Consider the following 23,442-nt stretch of genomic DNA (forward strand, 5'->3'; position numbering starts at 1 on the left):
TCATGCAAAAGTAGGGAAGACGAGGAGGTATCCCTTCAGGCCGTGTCGATCTACAGAGCATTTACAACCATCCTCCCCTTCTATGACGAGGAATCCTCTCCCCCCCCCTCACTCTGCTCCCTTCATTGCATGTCCCTCTTTCTTTTGTTCATTGAGTATAGTTGATACTTAGAATATTTCATCAATGGTGTTTGGTCAATATCCTTCCGTCGAGTGCTCCCTCGACGAGGAGGGATCGACTTGTCCAAGTGCAGCAGGCGTCGCAGAACCTCCGGTTGGTCGTGCCATCCTGTTTTCGTCGTTGTCGGGACGGGACGGTGCTTCCCTTTAGAGCTTTGGTCCTCAAGTTTGGTGTCACTGTACCTCCCTCTGTACGCATGGCATCCCCGTCCAACACCAAACCACCCTCCATCCCCTAAACCCAAGGTTCTCAACCTATTTTCACACGTACCCCGTACTTATGAATTGCTATTGTCTTAGTCTCCCGGAAATGACTTCAACACTAAATCTAATCTCTTTGCATTCATTAACTGCTAGTGACTTTAGGTTGTCGGTTCCACTTGTGAACCACCGTGCTCCACTAGGAGTCCATGGATGGTCCACAGGTTGAGAACCGCTGCCCTAAACGACTGACAACTTATCACTGGAAAAAAAATGGATATTCACGCGCCGTCAGGATATTCAGTAACTTCCATAAGAAGATATAAGCAACTCTCACCTTCCTTAGAATCCTCACATATCCCCCCCCCCCCCGGTCACCAGTTTGGGAACCACAACTTGAGAGCGTTCGGGGCGGGTTTCCCCAGGCCATGGCTTAAGATGGCATCGCGACTATTGTGGTTCTTTACCCCGAACACGTTCATTCGAGCGTCTACATCTCAGAAGCATCTCAGCCTCCGAGGTGCTTTACCAACATAAAGATCTAAAATACTGGCGCCAGAAACTGATCATCTCAAGTGCCATCACTTTATCAGCAGGTCAGCGTTCTATGCGCATCATAGCATGTTGATATATATACATATATATACATATATATATATGTATATACATATATATATAATATATCTATATGTATATATATACATATATATATATGTATATATATATATATATACATATATATATATGTATATATATATATACATATATATATGTATATATATATATATATATACATACATATATGAAATATTATGGTCACACACACCATAGCACAACACAATGTCCGGCTTATAATGAGCGCCTTCTCCTAGAGGTCTGTCTTCGTTGGTGGCGAGGCAAGTTCTGATCGCGCGCAGCGTTGCCTGAATTCCACACCTTATTTTTCCACACGTTTTCTTTGATCGAAAACTGAACAGTGACTAAGCTATTCCATGTTTGTGATTGACGGAATTTCTATCGGCATAACGGACACACACAACAATGTGGAATAGGAGTGTTGCCACCAACAGATTTCTCTAAACATTAGATGAGAAAGAAAACGCATATAAATAATACTATTGAAGCATATACCATTATAAACCGATGAATATTAGAATACCGTTAATTCTTTCCCTAATAAGGTAAATGATAATAACGTAACATAATTATTTTACTGAACAAAAATCACCTAATATTTCCTCCTTTTAAAAGGTCTTACGAGTTGTCTGACCTATCACTGTCATAGTCACCGTCGTATTCAAATTGTGGCACTTGTGATTGTGAAGAGGGATCCGAGTCTGAGGAGGTAGTACGTATATGGATTCTCTACGGTATTTTCTTGATCAGTATTACTATCACTGAGGAAATCTCTGTCAGGGTTTTCCCCAGTACTACTGACATAGTCTTTGCTAAGATCTTCTACTGTATGGATCGGAAACTCGTCATTTGGCTCATAAAAGCGTGGCACACTTTGGTCGTCGCTACTAGTATTTTCTGGGTCACTCTCTTGATTTTCTGTATTTAGGGAATCCTCTGTATGGAAAAGCTCTTCAGTTGGTCCATCATTGTTTATCTCATTTTGGTCGTCATTACTAGTATTTTCTGATTCATTCTGCTGATTTTCTGTATTTAGGTTATCCTCTGTATGGAAAAGCTCTTCACTTGGTCCATCATTATTTACCTCATTTTCACATACCTTAAGTTGCGACACCTGTAGAAGAAGCAATATGTTACTCTCTCCGTTTCAGCTGAATAACTGGACCTCACAAACCTACACCTTGACCATGTTATCTTCCTCTGCTAAGCACCCTTCTCTTGTATCATTGCAATTTTACGACTGTTAGTGTATAGATATAGATATTTAATGGAAAATTTGGTTATCAGCAATCCATTTTACGTATAACATTAACTAAACATAACTTTGCACACAATAAGCTAGAGGCCCCAGAGCAGATAGAAAATGTGGAAATATTTTTCCACACTGTGTAGTAATCCGTCCACGTTATCCACGCCAGTTGCCAACACTCGCTAGATTCCCTCACCATGAGCGATATTTCCACGAAACGGCAACGCTGATCGCGCGTTGAAGGATGCTGAACAAAGGTCGGAGCTTGATCAGGTGAGGTACATTGGTCGATCCTTTAACAACAGACAGCCATCAACCATTAAGAAAGTTAAAGTTAAACCTAACGACAAAATATATCTATACTACATGTAATATGATTAATAATTATAAATAATTATTCAGAAAGGACTACAAGAGAGAGGTAGATAGGTAGCGTGATTATATATATATATATATACATATATCTTATATATATATATATGTATATATACACCTATATGTATACATATATATATATATATATATACCTACACATATATATATACATATATAATATTATATATATATATATGTATATATATACCTATATTATATATATATACATATATTGCAGAAACCGCAGGGAAAATAAAGTCGAAATACAAAACGTTTTCGTCTATTACGACATCCTCAGAGTGGTTTCTGCAATATTACTTAGTCACGCTTTATTGTGATTATTTTTGCGTATATATATATATATATATATATATATATATATATATATATATATATATGTATATATATATATATATATATATTGCAGAAACCACAGGGAAAATAAAGTCGAAATACAAAACGTTTTCGTCTATTACGACATCCTCAGAGTGGTTTCTGCAATATTACTTAGTCACGCTTTATTGTGATTATTTTTGCGTATATATATATATATATATATATATATATATATATATATATATATATAAATATATATACCTCACATATATATACCTGTATGCATATATATATATATATACATATATATATACATATATATATACATATACAGTATATATATACATATATATATACATATATATATATGTGTGTGTATACATATCTATGTGTGTGTGTGTGTGTGTGTGGTGTGTGTGTGTGTGTGTGTGTGTGTGGTTATATATCTTTATATATATATATATATATATATATTTATATATATATATACTTGTATATATATACATATATACATATATATATATATACTTGTATATATATATATATACATATATATATACATATATATATATATATATATATATATATGTATATGTATATGTATGTATGTATATACAGAGAGAAAAAGAGAAGGCGAGAGAGAGATGTAACACATAATCATTGTCATTTTTGCCAGAACTCAAAACAAGAATTTGTTGGTAAAATAAAACTGATTTACCAAGGAATCTCGCCTGGCGAGAAAGGAACCACAGAAAAGTTACATAGTCACTTAACATCAGACGAATTCTATAAAAAAAAAAAATCTATTATGCCATAGAGGTTAATGAAATAATCTTTTGGTACTCTTGATAATGAGATAACAAAGCGAAATACGGCATGGAATTTTTTGTTTTCCCTCAATGAAAGAGAAAGGCAATCTTCATCGTGACGTCATGTCGACTGTTCATTGGCCCTTCTTATTCTGCAGTGGAGGCTGCCTTCCTGAAATACTAATCGAATGATAGTATGTAAACTTACGCTTATTTATCTATCTAATTATCTTTAAGTACAGGCTTTACTGAAACCTTGGAAATAAATGTTACCGAAACATGATGGCGTGTTTTCTTGTCTAAAAGTAGCAGTAATTGATTAAAGACATATTGTGTCTCAGGTGGTATCTGGAAACTCCTCATATGATGCCCGCATATAAGTACCGTTGTCAGTGAAGGCCATTCAAACGGAGAAGTAAACTACGAGTAAGCAGTGTCCCTCCTTGGTGAACATATTATCACGCCATGCAGACCAGCACGGTGGTCTTCCTGCTTGTTCTTTCTATGTTCGGCATAACTTCTGCCTTGGTCCGTGAGTACTTTCTCCACATATCTCCTGTTTGGCGAACTCACCACTGGTTCTAGACCTGCAGGAAGGTCTGTCTACGCAACAAAGACGTCTGTGAATAAGACATGAGGGTAGGCGACATCGATCCAGCAAGCTAGGAGGCAGTGGCTGAAGATCGCGACAGGTGGAGAGGGAGCGTGAATGAGCGTGTCCAGAGGAGAAGAACAGCACCGCGAAGTGGGAAGAGGTCGCAGACGTCAGAGGACGAATTCCGTGCCCTCTGAGCCTGGCGCGACCTTCGCCTGCCCAAAATGTAACAGAGTCTACCGACCCAGAATCGGATTGTAAAGCCACAGCAGGTGCTGCAAGCCAACTGCTTGAGTAATCGAATTGCACTATTTAGAAAAAAAAAAAAAATCATCAGGTGTAATCCTAGTGGGATTTGTGCCTCTGCCATCTGTATTGCCCCTGTATTGTGTAAATTACCTATCCCGACCAAAATTCACTCGTACTTGGTAGAGTATATTGATGAATAGATAGAAATGAATAGGAAACAAAACGTGTTTAAAAGCACATTACCTAGATTATCATGCTTTAACATTCTAGTTAGTTGATATCATCACACATGTCAAAAACTAACAAATTGACTCTAAGATATTGCTGTGGCAAACAGTTTGAGCCAAAATGAGCTCTCGTCTTGCAGCAGGAGTGAAATCCTTCTCTTCTCCCTCTTCACACTAGAAAATATTTAAAAGTCCGGTCCTAGCTTCACCGATGGACATGTTTTGACGGAGTGAAACACTCAGTAACAAGAGTGTGTCGAAGCAGTGTGAAACGCCAGCATTGTCGTGGTCGGGGATTTATATCCAGAACGCCCCTCTAGCCCTTCGGGTATACCCGCATTGTTCTATTGTTTGCAAAATGCCGTCCACTTATGGTCACCTTATCTTTATTTCACAAAGCATTGGAACACTGTTGCGATTGTGAGGCGTCTGTTTCCCATGAGCACTTTTTTTTCTTTATCACTCAGTCAGTGTGTATAAAATTGTAATCCTTCCCTCTTTTGGAATCTAAACTTTCTTTTTGCCTAGCTTATGAAGCAAATCTCTAGTCGTATGGCGAGTGGGATACAATCTGCATCACGATGTGTATTAGGACATATTTGGTAGATGTTCACTATATTTGGAAGTGGTTTGACTATCTTCAATGATTAACAAAGTTATTTTATCAGTCATCCTGAATCTTAAAACTGGATATCACAGCCGCATACTTTACGGTAAGTTACAACAATATAAAATGCCATTAAAAGACCTTTTGGTCCGGTCTGTATTCAGTATGATAATTTTTTAAAGTTTGGCTATCAATTAGATTTAAGATTTTAAAAGGTTGAAATGTTTTAAGCTTGTTTTGCCCAGTATGCATGCCATTGACTTAATTTTTGCCATTCATGCTAATTTTCACTTTAGTATGGGCTCTCTACCTAAAAGAAATGAGAGATTTTTTCAAGTAAGACATATTACGGCACTCCCCTAGCATTTATGTAATAATGCCAAATATGAACTATCTTGAAAACTGAAGATATAGTTCTTGAGTAAATGGAGATCCAGTGCCCTTTGCACAGCAGATGAGTTTTGTGGTTCGCTGCTCTACCCGTGCTAGTGTGTCAATGTCTTTAATGAGGTTTAGGTAAAATGAGGAAATATATTCCAGTAATGGACGGACTAGTGATCTATAGAGCTAGTTGATGATAGCTAGGCATTTCAAGTCATAAGATTGCGCTCTACTTAGATGATTTAATTACGTAATAAATTACTACACGAATATTCATTTTTATTCTCCACTTTCATTAATGTTGTTTTCAAATAACATGGAGTTCCACCTAAGTTACTGATGTATGATACTCATGCAGTCAATGTTTTAGGAACTATAATTAAACCATTACGGATCAAACTCAGGCAGTATTCTTTTACACCTGAATATTCATAGCAACTACTATTTCTTGGTTCTGCTAACCTTCTTAGATGTCTTCTCTATGACATCACCTCTTCGATATTTTAGCGTTTCTAAGGATATAACTTTTTCTTACAAAATCATAAACATTTGTCATGGGGCTGTAAAATTGCGCAACTTATGTTAAATTTCTTATTTTCTTGTTCTATTGTCTCCCTTAAATTTCTTATTTTCTTGTTCTATTGTCTCCCTTATTAATTGAATGGTTTTATTCATTTAATCGGGAAGGAAAGGGAATTAGCGGCTGCCATAGAGCTTTTATATAAAAGTGTGTTTTTTATAGTTTGACTTTTTTGACAGATAAGTATTTTCTTAGATAATATTTGATATGGAGGAAATTATTCCTCTTTCATACTTTCATAATCTGCAGCAGAAGAAAGTAGTTTAGTAAAAAATACAAAGGATAAGATATCTATTGCATGATTTTTTTTTTTATAAATCAAGCAATAAAACTGAACTTTTTTAGTGCATTTCACCTATTGAAGTTACTAGAAATTCGCAAAATATATACATCAGAATATATCATCTCATTGGTTTGTGACCTGACTTTGATAGTCATAGGTAAGAACAAATTATAATGAAATGAAGATATCAAGTAGATTTTTTATACCATATTTCAAAATAAAAACAATGTTAAACTGTAAAAATCAATCAAAAGACCTTATGATGTAGATATATGTATATATATATATATTTTGTTGGATTTACGAAGAAAATATGAAACAATATTATGTATGTATGCATGTATGTATGTATGTATGTATGTATGCATGTATGTATGTATATATGTATGTATGTATGTATGTATGTATGTATGTATGTATGTATGTATGTATCTAATTAGCTATCTATATATATATCTATTTATATACCAAGGGCCTCTTCCTCTTTGTAATGGTGGTAGATAAGTCACTACTCTTCCTTCTGTTCCCTCCTATTCTTCTTGTCCCACATACCATCTTTGCACCCCCTGTCATTTCCTCCTTGAAACACGCTCATTCTTCTTCTACTCCTACGTTTAATCTATCCTTCACCACGTCCCACACTTCACTCATCTTCCCTTGTTATTCTTGCTCCCTTTCCTTATCATTCAAAAAGTTCACTCGAAACACCTCTCAACCTTCCGTTCTTTTTCTCTTCCTGTACCTATCCTTCACTCTCAACTTACCTTCCACTAAGAAATTATAAAACATTCCCCCAACCTCCCGTTCTTTTTCTCTTTCTCTACCTATCCTTCACTATCAACTTACCTCCTACCAAAAAATGATAAAAGATTCCCCCAATCTCTTCCCTAAGGATATGGACATCCAGGACTCTTCCTATCTTTTGGATACCACTACATGGTCCATCAATGCTTTATCAGCCATCTTTCCGTCCACAATCGTCTCTCGTGTCTACTTATGCTTGATTTTTGCTTAAACACTGTGTTAGCTATTATCAACTCTCTTTCTAGACACATCTTCACCATTAGCTCTCCACTATGATTTTTACCTGGTACTCCACACTGCCCAACAGCTCTATATATTGGTTTATCCTCTATTCTAGCATAGAGATCTTCTAATACTACAATACTAACATTCCTCTCAAAACTCTCTAAGCACTAATTTAAATCTATCCAAAAAGCCTCCATCCTTAACACATCCAGGTTTCACTTTCGTCCACATTAACCTTAAAAAAGCTTCATTTCACTTCACTACACGCTTCCCTACCTAACCACTTCTTAGTAGAGCCACCCATTCCCTCTCTCGTCCCCTCTCATTACTCCTGACACCCTCCCCACTACACTCCCAAACCCAAAATCACCCCTCTCTTTCAACTTAGTTTCATTTAATGCCAACACATCCATCTTCCTTCTCACAAACATACTGCCTATCTCTTCCCTTTTACTCTCATATGTACCACACCCACGCACATTAAAAGAACCAAACATTAGGATTCTGTTTGGAAATATCCTATCAGATCCTCTTATGCCTTGAATTCTCGTAGGATGACTTTACGGAGAGGAGGATACCTAGGACACATCACTCCATCCCACTTTGTCCGTCTTTCATGACCCGCATGGGAAACTAGGAGGTGGCAGAATTCTTTACTTCCTTACCACTGCATACTCAAGCAAGTGGCACACTGCAGTTTTAAGAGGGAACATAACGAAGGAATAATCGCATTACAAAAAAAAAAAAAAAAAAAAATATGATCACACATCTAAAAGTTGAATTTTTTTCTAACATAGAAAAAGATACAGTTTGGCTTTAGTCCCTCGGGGCGTCTTCCCAAAAAATAAAAAACAAAAGAGACACTAAAGCACTTGTTGAATACTACTGTACAATCAATACTGCACAATAACATGCAGTCACTATCACAGTATGGGGTAAATGAAATATAACCACTCAGGAAAAAATAGTCATGGCTAAATTTATGGTAGAGAGTGGTAAGGCATTGATAGAAAAAATAGAAAACGAATCTTTTAGAAGTTGTGGCTAAGGAAAACAACCTTGGAGAAAAACATCATTATTTTAGAAGAAAAAAAATTGTGGTAAATCACGAAATGGCATCCTATTGCATAAGGACAGTAACCTATCATATTCTATCTATTTACCCATTTATCTAATTTTGCTCATACCAAAAAGAATACCAATAGAAAAAAACAGTAAGAATTGCAACAACAACAACACGAAGACCAGGTCAGACACCACAATACAGTTCCCGCAACACCTAACCTACTACGCCGGCTCCAAAGTCGGCTCCAGAGGGCAGCTCTATGCGGAGATGAGCACACGCACCGGCAATTCGGTGGCCAAAACACGGGTGGAGATACAAGATTAATTACTCTTCAGTTACACACCACAGCTATCAAGGGAGCTAAAACAGCAAATAAAAGGAAAGATGAAAAAAGGAAACTTGAAATGAATATACAGCCTTCCAGAATTGACAAAAGAAAAATTATTGAACATGATAAACACAAACTCCATCAAATTAAATCATAGGGACATACAATCACACAAGAGCAATGCCAAACGATTGAAAGAGGTAAAAAGACACACTGGGATCAATGATATAAACTTAGAAATGGACGTTAATAGACTGCCACAACACAATGTGTTACACTGTTCATTCTAAAGAAGAAACGAGCTGATAAATATTTACTCCCAATTAATTCCAGATATCATACTCCTCAATAATACCAGAACAACAAATGACAATAAGATAAAAGTTTTTGGATTCGAAGTGTACCAGTGGAATTTGAATGAAGAAATCAACAATGGAGTGGCCATTGCTGTAAGATCAAGCTTGAAGTGCAGAATAATACTGGACTTGAAAGATTCGGTCCTAGCAGTGCATATAGAAACAAACAGAGATCCCCTCATGATATACATTATATACCTCCCACCAAGAAGACCTTACCTCCCGGAACAAGATCTGAACCAATTGCTTCGCTACAGAAAGCCCATCTATACCATTGGAAACCTGAGTGACCGACACACGGTACTAGGTCATTTCATTCACAACAGTGTCGGCTGGGTGACATACGAAAATATAAGGAGAAAACTAAGATACATGGGGCCAGCTTTCCCAGCTTGGATTTGACAGAACAGTGTCACGTCACCAGACGCAATACTTACCAACAATGACAATGTCATGAACATTCATATAACACCCGGACCACTGAGAACAATTGACCACCCCCTAATCGTAGTAATGCTATCTCACACCCTTATCATCACTCTAAGGACGCCACCAAGATTCGATGACATCTAGAATACAAAGTGGGAATCCCTCAAAGAGAGCGAGCCTCCCTCGAGAAGGAGCAAAAACCTGATCTCAAGAACAGACAGGTCGTGAATTCGACACGGTATCTGTAAAATTGTTTCTTTAGGTTTGGCTAGACTAAATTGATTAATATATACCCCTGGGCAACAACGGGTGCTTGTGTTCGTACCAAATCTAAGAAATAGATCATACTAAACAAGTTTAAGACATTTGAACTTATTCTTTCTAAAAGAAAGTACAAACTCACGGGAAGGTAACATAACCTATTCAAATTGTAAACCCAATTGACAGCCATGATTTAAAAAAAATTCATACTGAAAACAAACCGGAAGAGAATTAATGACTTCAACATTTAAGGAAGTACATTTAACCTAGAAGAAGGTAGACAAAACTTCACCTTTTGAGTCATCGATGATTGGAATAATCTTCAACTCGAGAAGTCGAGGCGATTGAATGTAATTCAGTCCAAGGCTCTAAAATTCATTTGAATGAATACCCGAACAACTTTTTTTTTCTTTCTCTTTCGTTATCCGACCCCATTATGGACCAAAATGTCTTGAGGCTAAAACAGTCCTGACCCTCCCATACTCACCACCATCCGGGCAGTAACTGATTTTGCAGGAAAATAATTCTCGTCTTTACATGATTTTTGTGACGTTTACAGATTGTCAAGATGGCAACAACTTAGGTGCCTGTTGACGTTTTTATAATCCACTATCAACCCAATTTTAGAATGCGTATGTGGAAAATGTATACAAGTACAGACGATTATTGAGTATAAGCCAAAAATGTTTAAGAAATACAAATTGAAAAAAGAAAATAGGTGAGAAGTTAGCGGTATCTGGAAACTTGGGCGCGTTTTGTTCATACGCGAAGGTAAAGCAATACGACGTCAGTAGTGGACAGACCATCAAGGCACACCTTTGCTGACGACGGTGCAATAATCTCCACATCATGCGGACCTGAGTGTACACACTAATTATATTTTTCTTCTGGTCTGTGGACTATGCCATCGGTAAGTCGATAAAATCACTGAAGCTATGTTATAATGTCACCAACTTGAAAAAAGTTTAATGAAAGACTATTATCTATTTCTGCAACTAAATCATATTCCGGTCCATGTGTCTGTTATTACACTCACACAAAAAGTTTTACTCGTTCCTTTCAATGAGTTTCCTTAACTCCGTGTCCTGTACTTTTGCGCACCAATAGTTCGTAAAACTTTAGCGGTACAAAGAATAGAGGCGTCGTCTGTAGTGTGCCGTGTTGTGCAGGATCGCGGTGAGCAGAGATGTCCTTGAGAGTGGCTTCGACTGTTTTCCGTGTCATCTGCAGCACGAAATTCTTTGCAAGGAAGAGCACTCACCAGTGACCGGCACTTGTAACTTTAGGGACAGAGTCGCGTTGAAAAGATGGAGTCACTGAGGTGACAGAAGAAAGATCTAAACAGGACAGTAGAGAGGGATAGCAGAAAATAGAATAATAGTGGCATTTTCTTTCCAACGGAAACGAGTCTCCAGTAATAAAGTGAGCTTGTGTGACTCTGGTCCGCAGGTGTGTGTTGTTAGGAAATCTAGAATAACAATCAGTGCGGTTGTATCTGACAACCGTCTCTTTGTATGTGTGATAATTTATATGTTTATGATCCGTCTTGTTCTCTGCACTCTGTACTAATAAAACTTGATCTAGGTGCAGGAGTTGTTTGACATCTGGCTAATGAAGTACTACTTAAAATCCTAAAGGAATATTTCCTTTAGTAACTCATTTATTAATTAATTAATTTACTTATTCATTCATCCAGTTATTTGTTATATATCCACATGAGTAATTGCTGACACCCAAAACTGACCCATGCTGCATTGGGACTGTATAGGTAAGCCCTTCCTCTTTCGAGTAGGGAGATTTTTGTATAAACAAAACCGCACTTATACAACAAAGTATGTATTTATATGATTCAGGCTAGGATGCAGTGCAACCTAGAAAGACCTTTTTTTTTTTCTTTTCTTTTTTTTTTGACCCGAAATGAATATTCGTGAATTTGTGACTGTTTTTCTCTCTCTGTCTAGGCTGCGAAGAAGGCGCCAGCTGGAGGTTACCCTGTAGCGTCTGTTTCTGAATTAGGGGAAAAACCAAGTACTCCCCTGGAGCCTGCTTAGGTGAGTGTCAATAAACTGGATAGATAGATATTCACGTATTGATTGATTGATTGATTGATTGATTGCGCGCTTGATTGATTGAGTGGTTGATTTTACCAGCGTGAATGCGTGACCGCCACCACGCTTACACTCTCTCTTCACTCTGCAGACATCAACGAGACCCGCCCCTCTCCGCCGCCCAGGAAGATCTGCGCGAAAGTACGATGTCTGCTACCAGAGGCTCGACCTCGGTCCTTGCGACAGCATAGAGGAACGTTTCGGGTTCGACATCGAGATGGGCCTGTGCCGGAAGATCGTCTACGGCGGCTGTGGAGGCAACAGTAACAACTTCGAGACGCTGGACGAGTGCAAGGGACCTGCGAAGATTAGCGGAGACTCAGGGGTGGTCCAGTAGAGGTGTTCCAATGGATCAAGGGCTTTAACAAGGGTGATGGAGGTGAGATCATCATATTAAAACAACAGGTCAGGACTCACAGTAATGGATTTAAATTGGAAATTTTAGATTTAAGAAAGAAATAGGCAAGAAGTAGTTGATCAACAGAGTAGTCAACGAATAGAATAGACTTAGTAACCATGTAGTGAGTACTGAATCAATTTTTTTTTAAGAAGGTTAGATAACTTTATGAATGGGAAAGATATATATTGGACAAGGAACTACCTAGCGTAGGCCTTATGGTCTCTTGCAGTCTTCTTCATTCTTATGTTCAGGCAACTTATGATGTTACCGGCGACATTTTCAATTACTTCCGGGATATTCCTTCTCGATTACTCCCCACCCACCTGGGAGACATGGCCATAGCACCTCACTGGTCTGGTGGGGCCGGCCGGCCCACATTGACCCCTAGGGGAGGGCACCGCACGTGATAGAAGGGGCCACCCACCAATAGAATCCTCGGCATCCAACACCTCGAACAAACGGGGACCTTGAACCGAAAATTAGTGGTAGTTAGTAGATGTTCATCGATACAATTCACTCTTTACAATCAAGAATATAACACAAGAATGGAGGACAATACAAGAGATCATAAGGCCTGTGCTAGGCAGTTCCATGTCCGTTACCACCTATCGCCCCCATTCATCTCCAGGAGACCAAAGAACAGTAGTGCATAAGTCTGGGGTAATAAAGAAAAGAGATTGAGAGTCTATGTGTCTATAGATATCTACAGTGTATTTGGTTGATATACCCAAAGTATAGGAGAGGTATTGCTTTTAATGGTATTAGCAGTGTTGCCTCTACAAGATCAATACATGGGAGTCCTCTGGGAGGCTATAAATCCTTAAGCTCTACTAAAATCTTCATTGAACTCCAACCATACTAACATGATTCCCAATGTTTGTATCATCAAGGCTTGGCTATAGTGTGACGCCGGGTTGGATGAAGTCGGGCTCACATTCTACAACCAAACTTGTGTCACGAACATGTTGGTAACATACTTCCTTCATACAAGGAGCTCTCGACTCTTCTTGGCTCCTTGACCACACTTTTCACCATATCTCAAAACGTCATTCCGCAACCCTCTCTATTAACGGATTTGCCTAATTCAAAATGTTTCACCCTCCCCTCTGAAACCCTAAAACCCCCCTCTATGGGTCACGACCCGCCCCCTGGTGGAGAGCCTCTGTTATACGAGACCAAGAATGAAGACGATGGGGAAGAGAGGAGCCTTACGACGAACCCTGGTGGTGAAGAAGAACTTGTGAAGTAGGTTCTTTGGAGACTACGAAGTTCCTCGACTTTCTCCATCCCATGCGTTCGTGACTGATTCCCACCCTCTTGGGGCTTATGTTATACTGTTTCTGAATACCCTGGATATCATTTCAATACTAGAATATTCGTTTAGCATCCACTAATTACCACTCATTTTTTGTTTGTGGATCTTCTTGGAAGATGTGGCCCCTTTTGAAGAGATACTTTACTTATTAATAAAGTGTTTTTTCTTTACCTACAACAAGTCATTTCAATACTGAATGAAATCATGCTGTATTTACGAACTTCTTCAGGGTTTTTTTCTGCCCCCCGTCTCGCAAGCTGGGCTTCCAGGAACCTGTGCTGCTGCTGCGAACCACTGCTCCACCACAAAGAACGCCTTGGACAGACAACATGTGGCGCTCCCGGGGCCAGGAACTTATGACCTTTTCTTTCGGGTCGGGACAACTGAGTAACGGAAGGAACCGAACCCGAACGTCCTCGCGGGCTCCCGCTGAAGGTCCTCCACTCAGTCAATGTTGAGTTCACGCCCGTGTGTTGCCCTGGGAACAGCTTTTTACCTGGCGTCGTAAAAAAAAAAAAAAAAAAAAAAAAAAATCGAATTGCCATTTTTACCACTAGTAGGTCTTTATTCTTTATTCAGCAATCTTGTGGCCCAAATGGGACTCACAAAAATTCTTCAGATTCTAGAGTGACGAGTTGTCGATCCTAGGAGAACAGTGGGCATGATCTTTAAAGTACCTCAAAATGGATGAACAAGTGTGGCACATAACGAAATGGATGAACCCCTTCTTCCCTTCCCCTACCTGGTGGAACTTTTCCTTTTATTATGTCTACCGACAGATGCCGTTTCCAATTTCTGTGGGGCCCATCCCCGTCTCGATCAACCCTTTGCATATATATATATATATATATATGTATATATATATATATATATATATATATATATATATATATATGTGTGTGTGTGTGTGTGTGTGTGTGTGTGTGTGTGTGTGTGTGTGTGTGTGTGTGTGTGTGTGTGTGTGTGTGTGTGTGTGTGTGTGTGTGTGTGTGTGTGTGTGTGTGTGTGTGTGTGTGTGTGTGTGTGTGTGTGTGTGTGTGTGTGTGTGTGTGTGCGTGGTCACGTCTCTCATACTCTTCATCACAACTACTTGTCGATCTTATTTCCAAAATATTTATTACGGCAAATAATCAGTTGTGCACGAGTCGCTGTGTAGTGCCTCCACAGAAACAATATAATAGTTGCACGTGCCTACATGTCAATGTATGTGTGTGTGCACGTGTGTGTATGCACTGTCATGTACCCACACATCCCCCGTGTCGTGAATCCAAGTCATGGGAAGGGACCCGTTGAGAAAGAAGTCTATCCATCCCGCTCACCTCCAGATCACCTTGATCGCGCAGACGGCCCGACCGGTTTGTCTGCTGCTGGAGTGCACAAGTTTTCCTGATTAGGGAGTTATTTCAAAGGTGCGTTTCCACGAGACGGACGTTAAGGAATATTATCTCGCAGTCGTCCGGGTGGCGGATACGAGGGCCCTTCCTTGAAGCTCTGGAGATGACTTTGCACAAGCAGTGCCCTGAGCGAACATACCCAAGCAAGACCTTTATGACATCGAGCCCCCTGCTACTTCGTGGTGGGTGGGTCTCTTCAGGCAAAGGCTAGGTGGAAGATTTTGTCGTCAAGATGCTTTGGCAATGGGACGACTATCTGTCCCCGTTGAATAAAAAGCCATGAGGCGGCCACGGCACGGCCCGAGAACGACAGGCCTCATTACAAACCCAAGTCTTATGATTTGCTGTTCCACAGAAATCTAGCATCCAACTCATATCACCTCGTTTCCTACAAATACTTATTCTAGGTAATTCAATCTATCTATGGAAGCCTGTGAGGAGTTTAGAAAGTGACATGACCTGCTAATTACACAAAAACATTGCCATACTCGTGTTTGTAAACTCAGACGACGACATCGCCGTGGCCAATGTAGATAATACACCATGGTCGGACAGTGTCTCCATCAGTGACAAGTCTTCGCAAGAGATGGAAGAAGGGAAGATTCCAACCAAGATCTGAGGAATAACAGGTCTAACCACTTCCGACCGAATTTCGAGGGAGTAGGCGCAGCGGGCCCGTGAACGTCACCTGGCTGTTCAAAGTGGGGTTCACGGGTCCTATAGCTGTCAGTTGAAGCTGGTCCGTCGTTCGGGTAGGTTGTTGCCTTCGCTCGCACCGCTCCACGCAATTAGTTATATTCTGACAAATATTATATAAAATATATATATAAAATATTATAGTTCCTGTCTATATATATGAATATATATGATATATAATATATATATATATATATATATATATATATATATATATAAATAATATAAAATATTATAGTTCCTGTCTTCCTTGGCGTTTCACAGTTTTCTTCAGTGTTTCACAAAGAGAAAATGGACCCAGCCTAATGACGCCAGAAGCTGCGCACAAGAATTCAAACGGTCTGACCTGTATATTTAGACCTTGATTCCAACTATTGCCGGGGAACATCTCGTAACGTAACCTAGACTAACCTAACTTGACCAAAGAGGTTTGGCTACCGACATGATGAAATGTGACCAAATGATTCACTCTCACATATCGACATGATGTAATATGTGACCAAACGATTCACTCTCACATATTTTGTAATTATCGAGTGAAGGAACAGCAGTGCATAAGTGTGAATGTATACCGACATGTTATTCTCTCACATACCGACATGATGTATGTGACCAAATGATTCGCTCTCACAGATTTTGTAATTATCGAGTGAAGGAACAGCAGTGCATAAGTGTGAATGTTGTTCTCTGCATACACGAGCCACCCGACAACAGCAAAGGTTTTGGCCTGCAGTGCATACTTTCATCAGAATGTAACATTCATGAAAATGGAATGACAAATCAACGGGTTAAATGATAAAGTCCACGTATTTTTGAATATCTTTTAATGACAACCTTTTAATTTTGTTTTTGAACATCATCTTCATCACCAATTAACACTTTTCAGCAGGTTAGACGACGACATGTGATCCGGCAGTGTCATCAGCAGCGTCTCTGTGTTCAGTATAAGACATGTTTATGAAAAATAAATAAAGAAGCCGCATTTGATAGAAGTATTGAACAAGACAAAAGTTCAGCCACATCCATCGTGGTGGATATATTCATGGCCGCCAAGAGAACTCCCTTGAACGCAGTAGTGTGTGTGTGTGTGTGCGTCCTTCTACTAACCATGGACAGAATTGAAGTGTGCAGGCAGCAGCCCCGTTTCGGCACACGCAGCTATTACAACCGTCCGTCAAACCACGTCAAACCCTCCGGGCATCCTGGGGCCGTATACACAAAACTTTTTTGTTAGCCTTAACAATCTCTGCTAGCTAACAGAAAACCACTAAAAGTTATACACCAATGCTTAACTAACAACTGTTAGCTAGCAAACAGTTGTTTGTCAAGTACCGCTAAACAGCGCTGAAGTTAGCAGCTTATGAACATGTAAATGGACGTATTATCAAAAATTGCACACATAAAACAGTGTTATTAATGCAGTTGTTCAGAATTTATTAATAAAGTATCATGATAGCACATAGATATCGTATGTATGGGTTTTTAGAAGTACTTATTAACCAACGACAGATATTTTTGGACGAAGGCGCATTGTACAGGCGGCCGTGCCACAGACAAATCTTCCGACAGAAGACTCAACAATAATTTCAGAGGACATAGACATGGCAGAAGAAACACAGAAAAAGAAAAGGAAGCCAAACTGGTCACAAGAGGAAACACTCCTCTTGATCAACGTGATTATGGAGAAAAAATAATAATAAATGGGCGATTCAAGCCAAGTTTAAACCACAAGGATAAGAGGGAGGCATGACAAAGCACGTTGATGCTATGGTATTGTTTTCTGTTTACATATAAATGTTCATCGACACTTGGAGCCCCAATTCTAATGTTTGTGCCATCTATGGTACCCACAACACCGGGAAACCTACAGTTTTCCATGAACTCTGCTTGTTTTACTTGCACTTCTTGGCGAGTCAATAGGAATTTTACAAACTGAGTTACAATATCTGGTTCTGATAGTGCATCAATTGTTTGAGTAATGACACGGCTGATTGATCCTTGCGAGGTCCCAAATTCGTCACTGCTGCATTTTACCTGTGGCTAAATATCATAGGGTAATTGCCACCTTCGTTTCAGGACTCGGTGGTCGATTCCGTTCTGTTCGGGATTGAAGTTTGTCCCTCATTAAATCAGCCATTTTTATTATACCAGCACGGTTCATTCTGAAGCGTTTGATGAGTTCGTCGTCATTGTACTCGTTAAATATGTCCCGTCGCTGTCGATAAACTCGCAGTCATCTTTTTAGTTATTGTTGCTCCGCCATCTTCTCTACTAACAGGAACTTGTTAAGAGCTTAATAGTCCTCCTCAGCACTTTTATCTTAACAGTACTTTTAAGGCCCTAACAAGTTTTCTGTATCACTGTTAGTGCTTAACAGCTAAATGTTAGCCTTAACAGGAATTTGTTACCCTTAACAGCTATTTGTTAGTGCTAACAAGTTTTGTGTATACGGCCCCTGGTCATTGAGACTCATACATCCGCACTCCGTTGCATCTCTTCTTTACTCTCTTGTTTTTTCTTCTTCCTCTTCACTGTCTATTTCGAACGGAAGATTTATGACCCATTGAAAAAAGAAACTCTTATTTCTTTCATAGGATTAGTTCCGTGGAAATGTGTCTATGTTATCATTGTAAATATTCAATGATGAGAGAGTGAGGAGATGGCAATGCGTGCTGGGGAGAGGAGGATTCGAAGGTCGCACGGGCGATTTTGTCATTCATTAACCACTCAACTGTGATCCTTCAGAACGCATCTACACAATAACGCCAATGTAATGCAGTTAGAAGCAACAGTATTACGTTGCCAGTCGTCCAATAAACATTTCTTACAGTGCAATTGTTTTACAGGAAAACGATGAATAAATAGATAGTTGCACTACAAAAAATAGATAGATAAATTTATTTAAATGTACAAGGAAATAGAATAATCAGTCACGTAAGCACAACAATGTCTGTGGCGTCGGTATCAGCCGTGTTACAGACAAAAACAAGTAAAGGAGGTTCCTGACCCGGAAAAATCGCTTCGCCACAGCATCTGTGTCATCGATCGTTTTGGTGTTTCTTGAGAACACATGAACATGATGAGAATGGGAGGCAGGGGGAGACCACAAGAGACCATAAGGCCTACACTAGGCAGTTCCATGTCCATTACTATCATCACCATATATATATATATATATATATATATATATATATATATATATATACATATATATATATATGTATATATATACATATAATGTATATATACATATACTGTATATATATATATATATATATATATATATATATATATGTATATATATATATATACACACACACACACACACTTTAGACAACTCCGGAACAAAGTCATAAGGGAAATAAAAAGAGCAAAAAAGATGTACTACCCCGAAAAAATCAAACACTTACAGCAAAACAGCAGCATGTGGTTTAGCAGGGTCAAAAGTCTGTGTGGTTTGAGGCAGGCATCAGACATCCCCCTCCTGTCACACCTCCCACCAACCGTTGCGGTTGAACAAGTAAATAATCACTTCGCCTCTATCTGTCAAACACTGCCCGCCATTGACCTTTCCCACCTCCCTGCCTTCCTGCCTTCCCCTTCACCACCCACAGTACATGTTACCCAAGTCTTTAAGAAACTGGCTAGTATCAAGACAAAGAGGGCATCTACACCCGTAGACTTACCTATCAAACTTTATCGTGAATTTGCTCGCGAACTTGCCATCCCGATCTGTTCAATTATCAACGCCTCACTTAAGCAGAGCAAATGTCCTACAGATTGGAAGACAGGCTTCATTACTCCCATCCCCAAATCTTCCAATCCCCAATCCCTTAGTGATTTCAGACCCATTACTATCACTCCCATCCCAAGTCTTATTTGTGAGGATTTTGTCTTCGAGTGGGCATACTCCAAAGTAAGCAAATTCATTGATACCCAGCAGTTTGGTAACGTGAAAACATCCTCCACCACTCACTATCTTATCAGCTTCCTTGACTTTATCTATAAAAATCTCGAGCAACGCAAGACTTCACTCGCAGTAGTATTCATTGATTTCAAGAAAGCCTTCGATCTTGTAGATCATACCACTATCATCACCAAAGCCATCCACCTAGGCCTCCCCACGTTCTTGGTAGCTTGGCTGTCTGACTTCCTGACGGACCGCTGTCAAGCTGTCAGATATCAGGGACACGTCTCGGCAGTCCAGCATCTCTCCTGTGGGGTACCTCAGGGAACAAGAATGGGGCCACTGTGTTTCCTGATACTCATCAACAATGCCCTGGGAGATACACCGCACAGGTGGAAATATGTTGATGACTGCACGGTGGGGATCCCTGTGTCCAACACTGACCTGAACTACGACCCAATGCAGGCCACACTGGACAAACTACACACATGGACAGTGCACAACAAATTCTCCATCAACAACAAGAAGACTGTGGTAATGCATTTCCACACCTCCAAAGATGATATACCCCCTCCCATGCTGGCAATCGATGGCCTCCCCCTGCAAGTGGTCCAATCTACTAAGCTTCTGGGGATTACCATCGACAGCAAGTTGACCTGGAAGGAGAACACCGCCAACACCATCAGGGCAGCCTCCTACAAGCTGTATATGCTGCGTCGACTGAGTTCATTAGGGGCACAGGCTGAAGATCTCAAGACCATCTACACTTCCTTCATTTTGCCCAAGTTGATGTACGCATCCCCCTCTTGGATCTCCTCTCTCACTTTGACGCAGACGAGAAAGTGCAGAAAAGAGCCTATCGCACAATCCTTGGCAAAGATTACACCACCTACCAGCACGCCCTCAACCCACTGGGACTACCCACCCTTGCTGACCGCTATCTTCAGAGTTTGAGGTCGTTTGCGGTCACCCTGGTCAAACATCCTCGGCACCGGAACCTACTATCTCCTCAAGTACCTCGTCCACGGTGCCAGGTGAGGCACCATAATTCCATCAAACCGATCAGAGCACGTACCGACCGGTATAAGAAGAGCCCCATACCGACATTTTTGGACTTAATCAACAACTAGAATTTACATTGTTGTACTACGTACCTATTACTAAGCCTGCTGTTTTATTTGTCTAGCTTTTGTATGCTTGTAATAACGTCTACTCACTGTCATAGTATAATATTGTTATTTTCTTGTAGGATGTATATTTTTAGCAGGAATGCTGCTATACCCAATAAACCGTATATTATTATTATTATTACACACACACACACACACACACACACACACACACACACACACACACACACACAACATACATACACACACACACACACACACACACACACATACACACACACACACACACACACGCACGCACACACACACACACACACACACACACACACACACACACACACACAAACACACACACACACACACACACACACACACACACACACACACACACACACACACATATATATATATATATATATATATATATATATATATATATATATATATATGTCAGTGGTGAGAAACGTAGTAACACGTTTGTAAATCACAACTAACACCACAGTCGGACGAAAGAAAGACTTGAGCAGGCGAAAACTATATTTCGATTGCTAACTGCAATCCTTTTCAGTACTACTGAGAAGGATTGCAGTTAGCAAACGAAATATATAGTTTTCGTTTACTCAACTCTTTATTTAGTCTGACTGTGGTGTTAGTTGTGATATATATATGTATATATTATATATATATATATATATATATATATATATATATATATATTAGACTACCCGTGACCCTTTGTGTCACATAAAATCTTAAATGATATGTTGTTAATAAAATGGCCAATAAAATCTTTATTAAGACAATGCTCTTATATATACAACATTCTCCTTAATTATGCTTATGTTATGTCACGTCTCGTCATCCCACTCCCAATCTCATTCCCACTCATTATCTTTATCATTCAGGGAGTCCCATGGGACTTGAGCGAGTGGCAACGTTTTTGAATATAAACTTTATGATAGATATACTATGTCACTATCACCGTATAGTATAAATAACAGAAAATAAGTTTCTATATCAAACTGAATATAATTTAGAGCTATTACCTCTATTCAGTAGACGAAGGCAGTGACTTGAAATGCAGAAGATTGTGACGTCATGTCGTCATTGCTTGGAACAGTACGTAATATTCTAATATACTCATTATGCCTCATAGATTCATTCCTCATTCAGGAGTTGGCTATACTTTTAGATAATGAATATGAAACTTTTAGATATTAATGGTCAGAAAATACGTAATCGGAAAAGTGGAAATTAGAAATTTGGCAAACTTTGCCCTCTCTAACTGATTAAGAACCTTTACTGGGCTCAATGCTGACAACTTCTTGAATGTATTTTGAGTGGGAGGGAGGAAGGCGCCTTTCTAACTGCAGTATGGCTTCATTGATGAAAGAAAGGCAATGTACTTTCACTTGCTTAATTTTTTCCTCAGATTGTGGATATTTTTCTAAATGACTTTGTGCCTCATGGGCACTTTATCCATTGGCAGGACCTCCCCATTGTCATTCTTAACCCTAGCAAGTAGACTATGATAATGACATCTTAATTCCTCTTCCAAACTTTATGGATCTGCATCTGTTGACTGAAAATATGCATTCACTTTTTCAAATTCATCAATTAGGGTTGTGAGGCAGTGCATATACAGGAAATTGCAATGATCACTGAGCATATCATAAAGAACTCTTGCTTTGTATGTACAGTCAGGTGTCGATTGTTTTTCTGCACAGATGAAATATGCTTTCAATTCCTCCCAATTGGACAAGATATTATTCATCACTTTACCTCTTACTAACCACCTAGTGACAGATGCTTGCTGATATGGCAGTGGTGTTCCTTTTCTTTCCTCACAAGGATCCATTGTTTTAAAGAGTGTACTAAAAGATTCTCTTCTTATGGCACTTTTAGAAAACCATTTGGGAATCTCTGCCAAGAGAAATCCAAGACTTGCTGGAAGTTTGTTAAATGCTGCCTGAACACACAAAGCCAATGAATGACAAATGCATTTTATCTGGACACAATTAGGAGATTCCTGATGAATTCTGCTCCACACTGAATTGCGAGTGCCAGTCATGACTGATGTTCCATCACTAGCATATCCTATGCAATCTTTCAATGACAATCCTAACTTTTCAATTGAAAACTTTATTGCTTGAAACAGTATCTCACCTGTAGCTTCACTAACCTGAACTATTTCAACAAATTCTGTCACTATTCTTTTCTCTGATCTGCTGAAATACCTGATAACAATGCAAAGTAACTTTGCTGATGCAACGTCAGTTGATTCATCAACAAGAACAGCAAATTTCTGTCCCAGA

The 23,442-nt window shown here is 39.3% G+C and overlaps 3 protein-coding genes across 5 annotated transcripts in view; 2 read left to right on the forward strand and 1 right to left on the reverse strand.

Annotated features, from left to right (window-relative positions):
* Positions 1-14,189, forward strand: part of LOC143032008 (uncharacterized) — a 74,197-nt gene extending 60,008 nt beyond the window's left edge. Inside the window, exon 3 of one of the 2 annotated variants that reach the window (XM_076196472.1) lies at positions 12,377-12,664. In XM_076196472.1, the coding sequence (XP_076052587.1) occupies positions 12,377-12,552 (176 nt within the window). In that variant the 3' untranslated portion in view covers positions 12,553-12,664. Of the gene's footprint in view, positions 1-12,376; positions 12,665-13,575 lie in introns of those variants that run through there. The other variant, XM_076196471.1, reaches the window with a different exon arrangement.
* LOC143032005 (uncharacterized) overlaps positions 1-23,442 on the reverse strand; it is a 529,471-nt gene that overhangs the window by 280,271 nt on the left and 225,758 nt on the right. The window lies entirely within an intron of this gene.
* The window catches only part of LOC143032009 (large ribosomal subunit protein mL43-like), a 320,821-nt gene that overhangs the window by 220,561 nt on the left and 76,818 nt on the right, over positions 1-23,442 (forward strand). The gene's annotated exons all lie outside the window — the stretch shown is intronic.

The sequence above is a fragment of the Oratosquilla oratoria genome, chromosome 12 (genome assembly GCF_046742065.1).
Source record: "Oratosquilla oratoria isolate Oo_2021 chromosome 12, ASM4674206v1, whole genome shotgun sequence".
Taxonomy (NCBI): Eukaryota; Metazoa; Arthropoda; class Malacostraca; order Stomatopoda; family Squillidae; genus Oratosquilla; species Oratosquilla oratoria.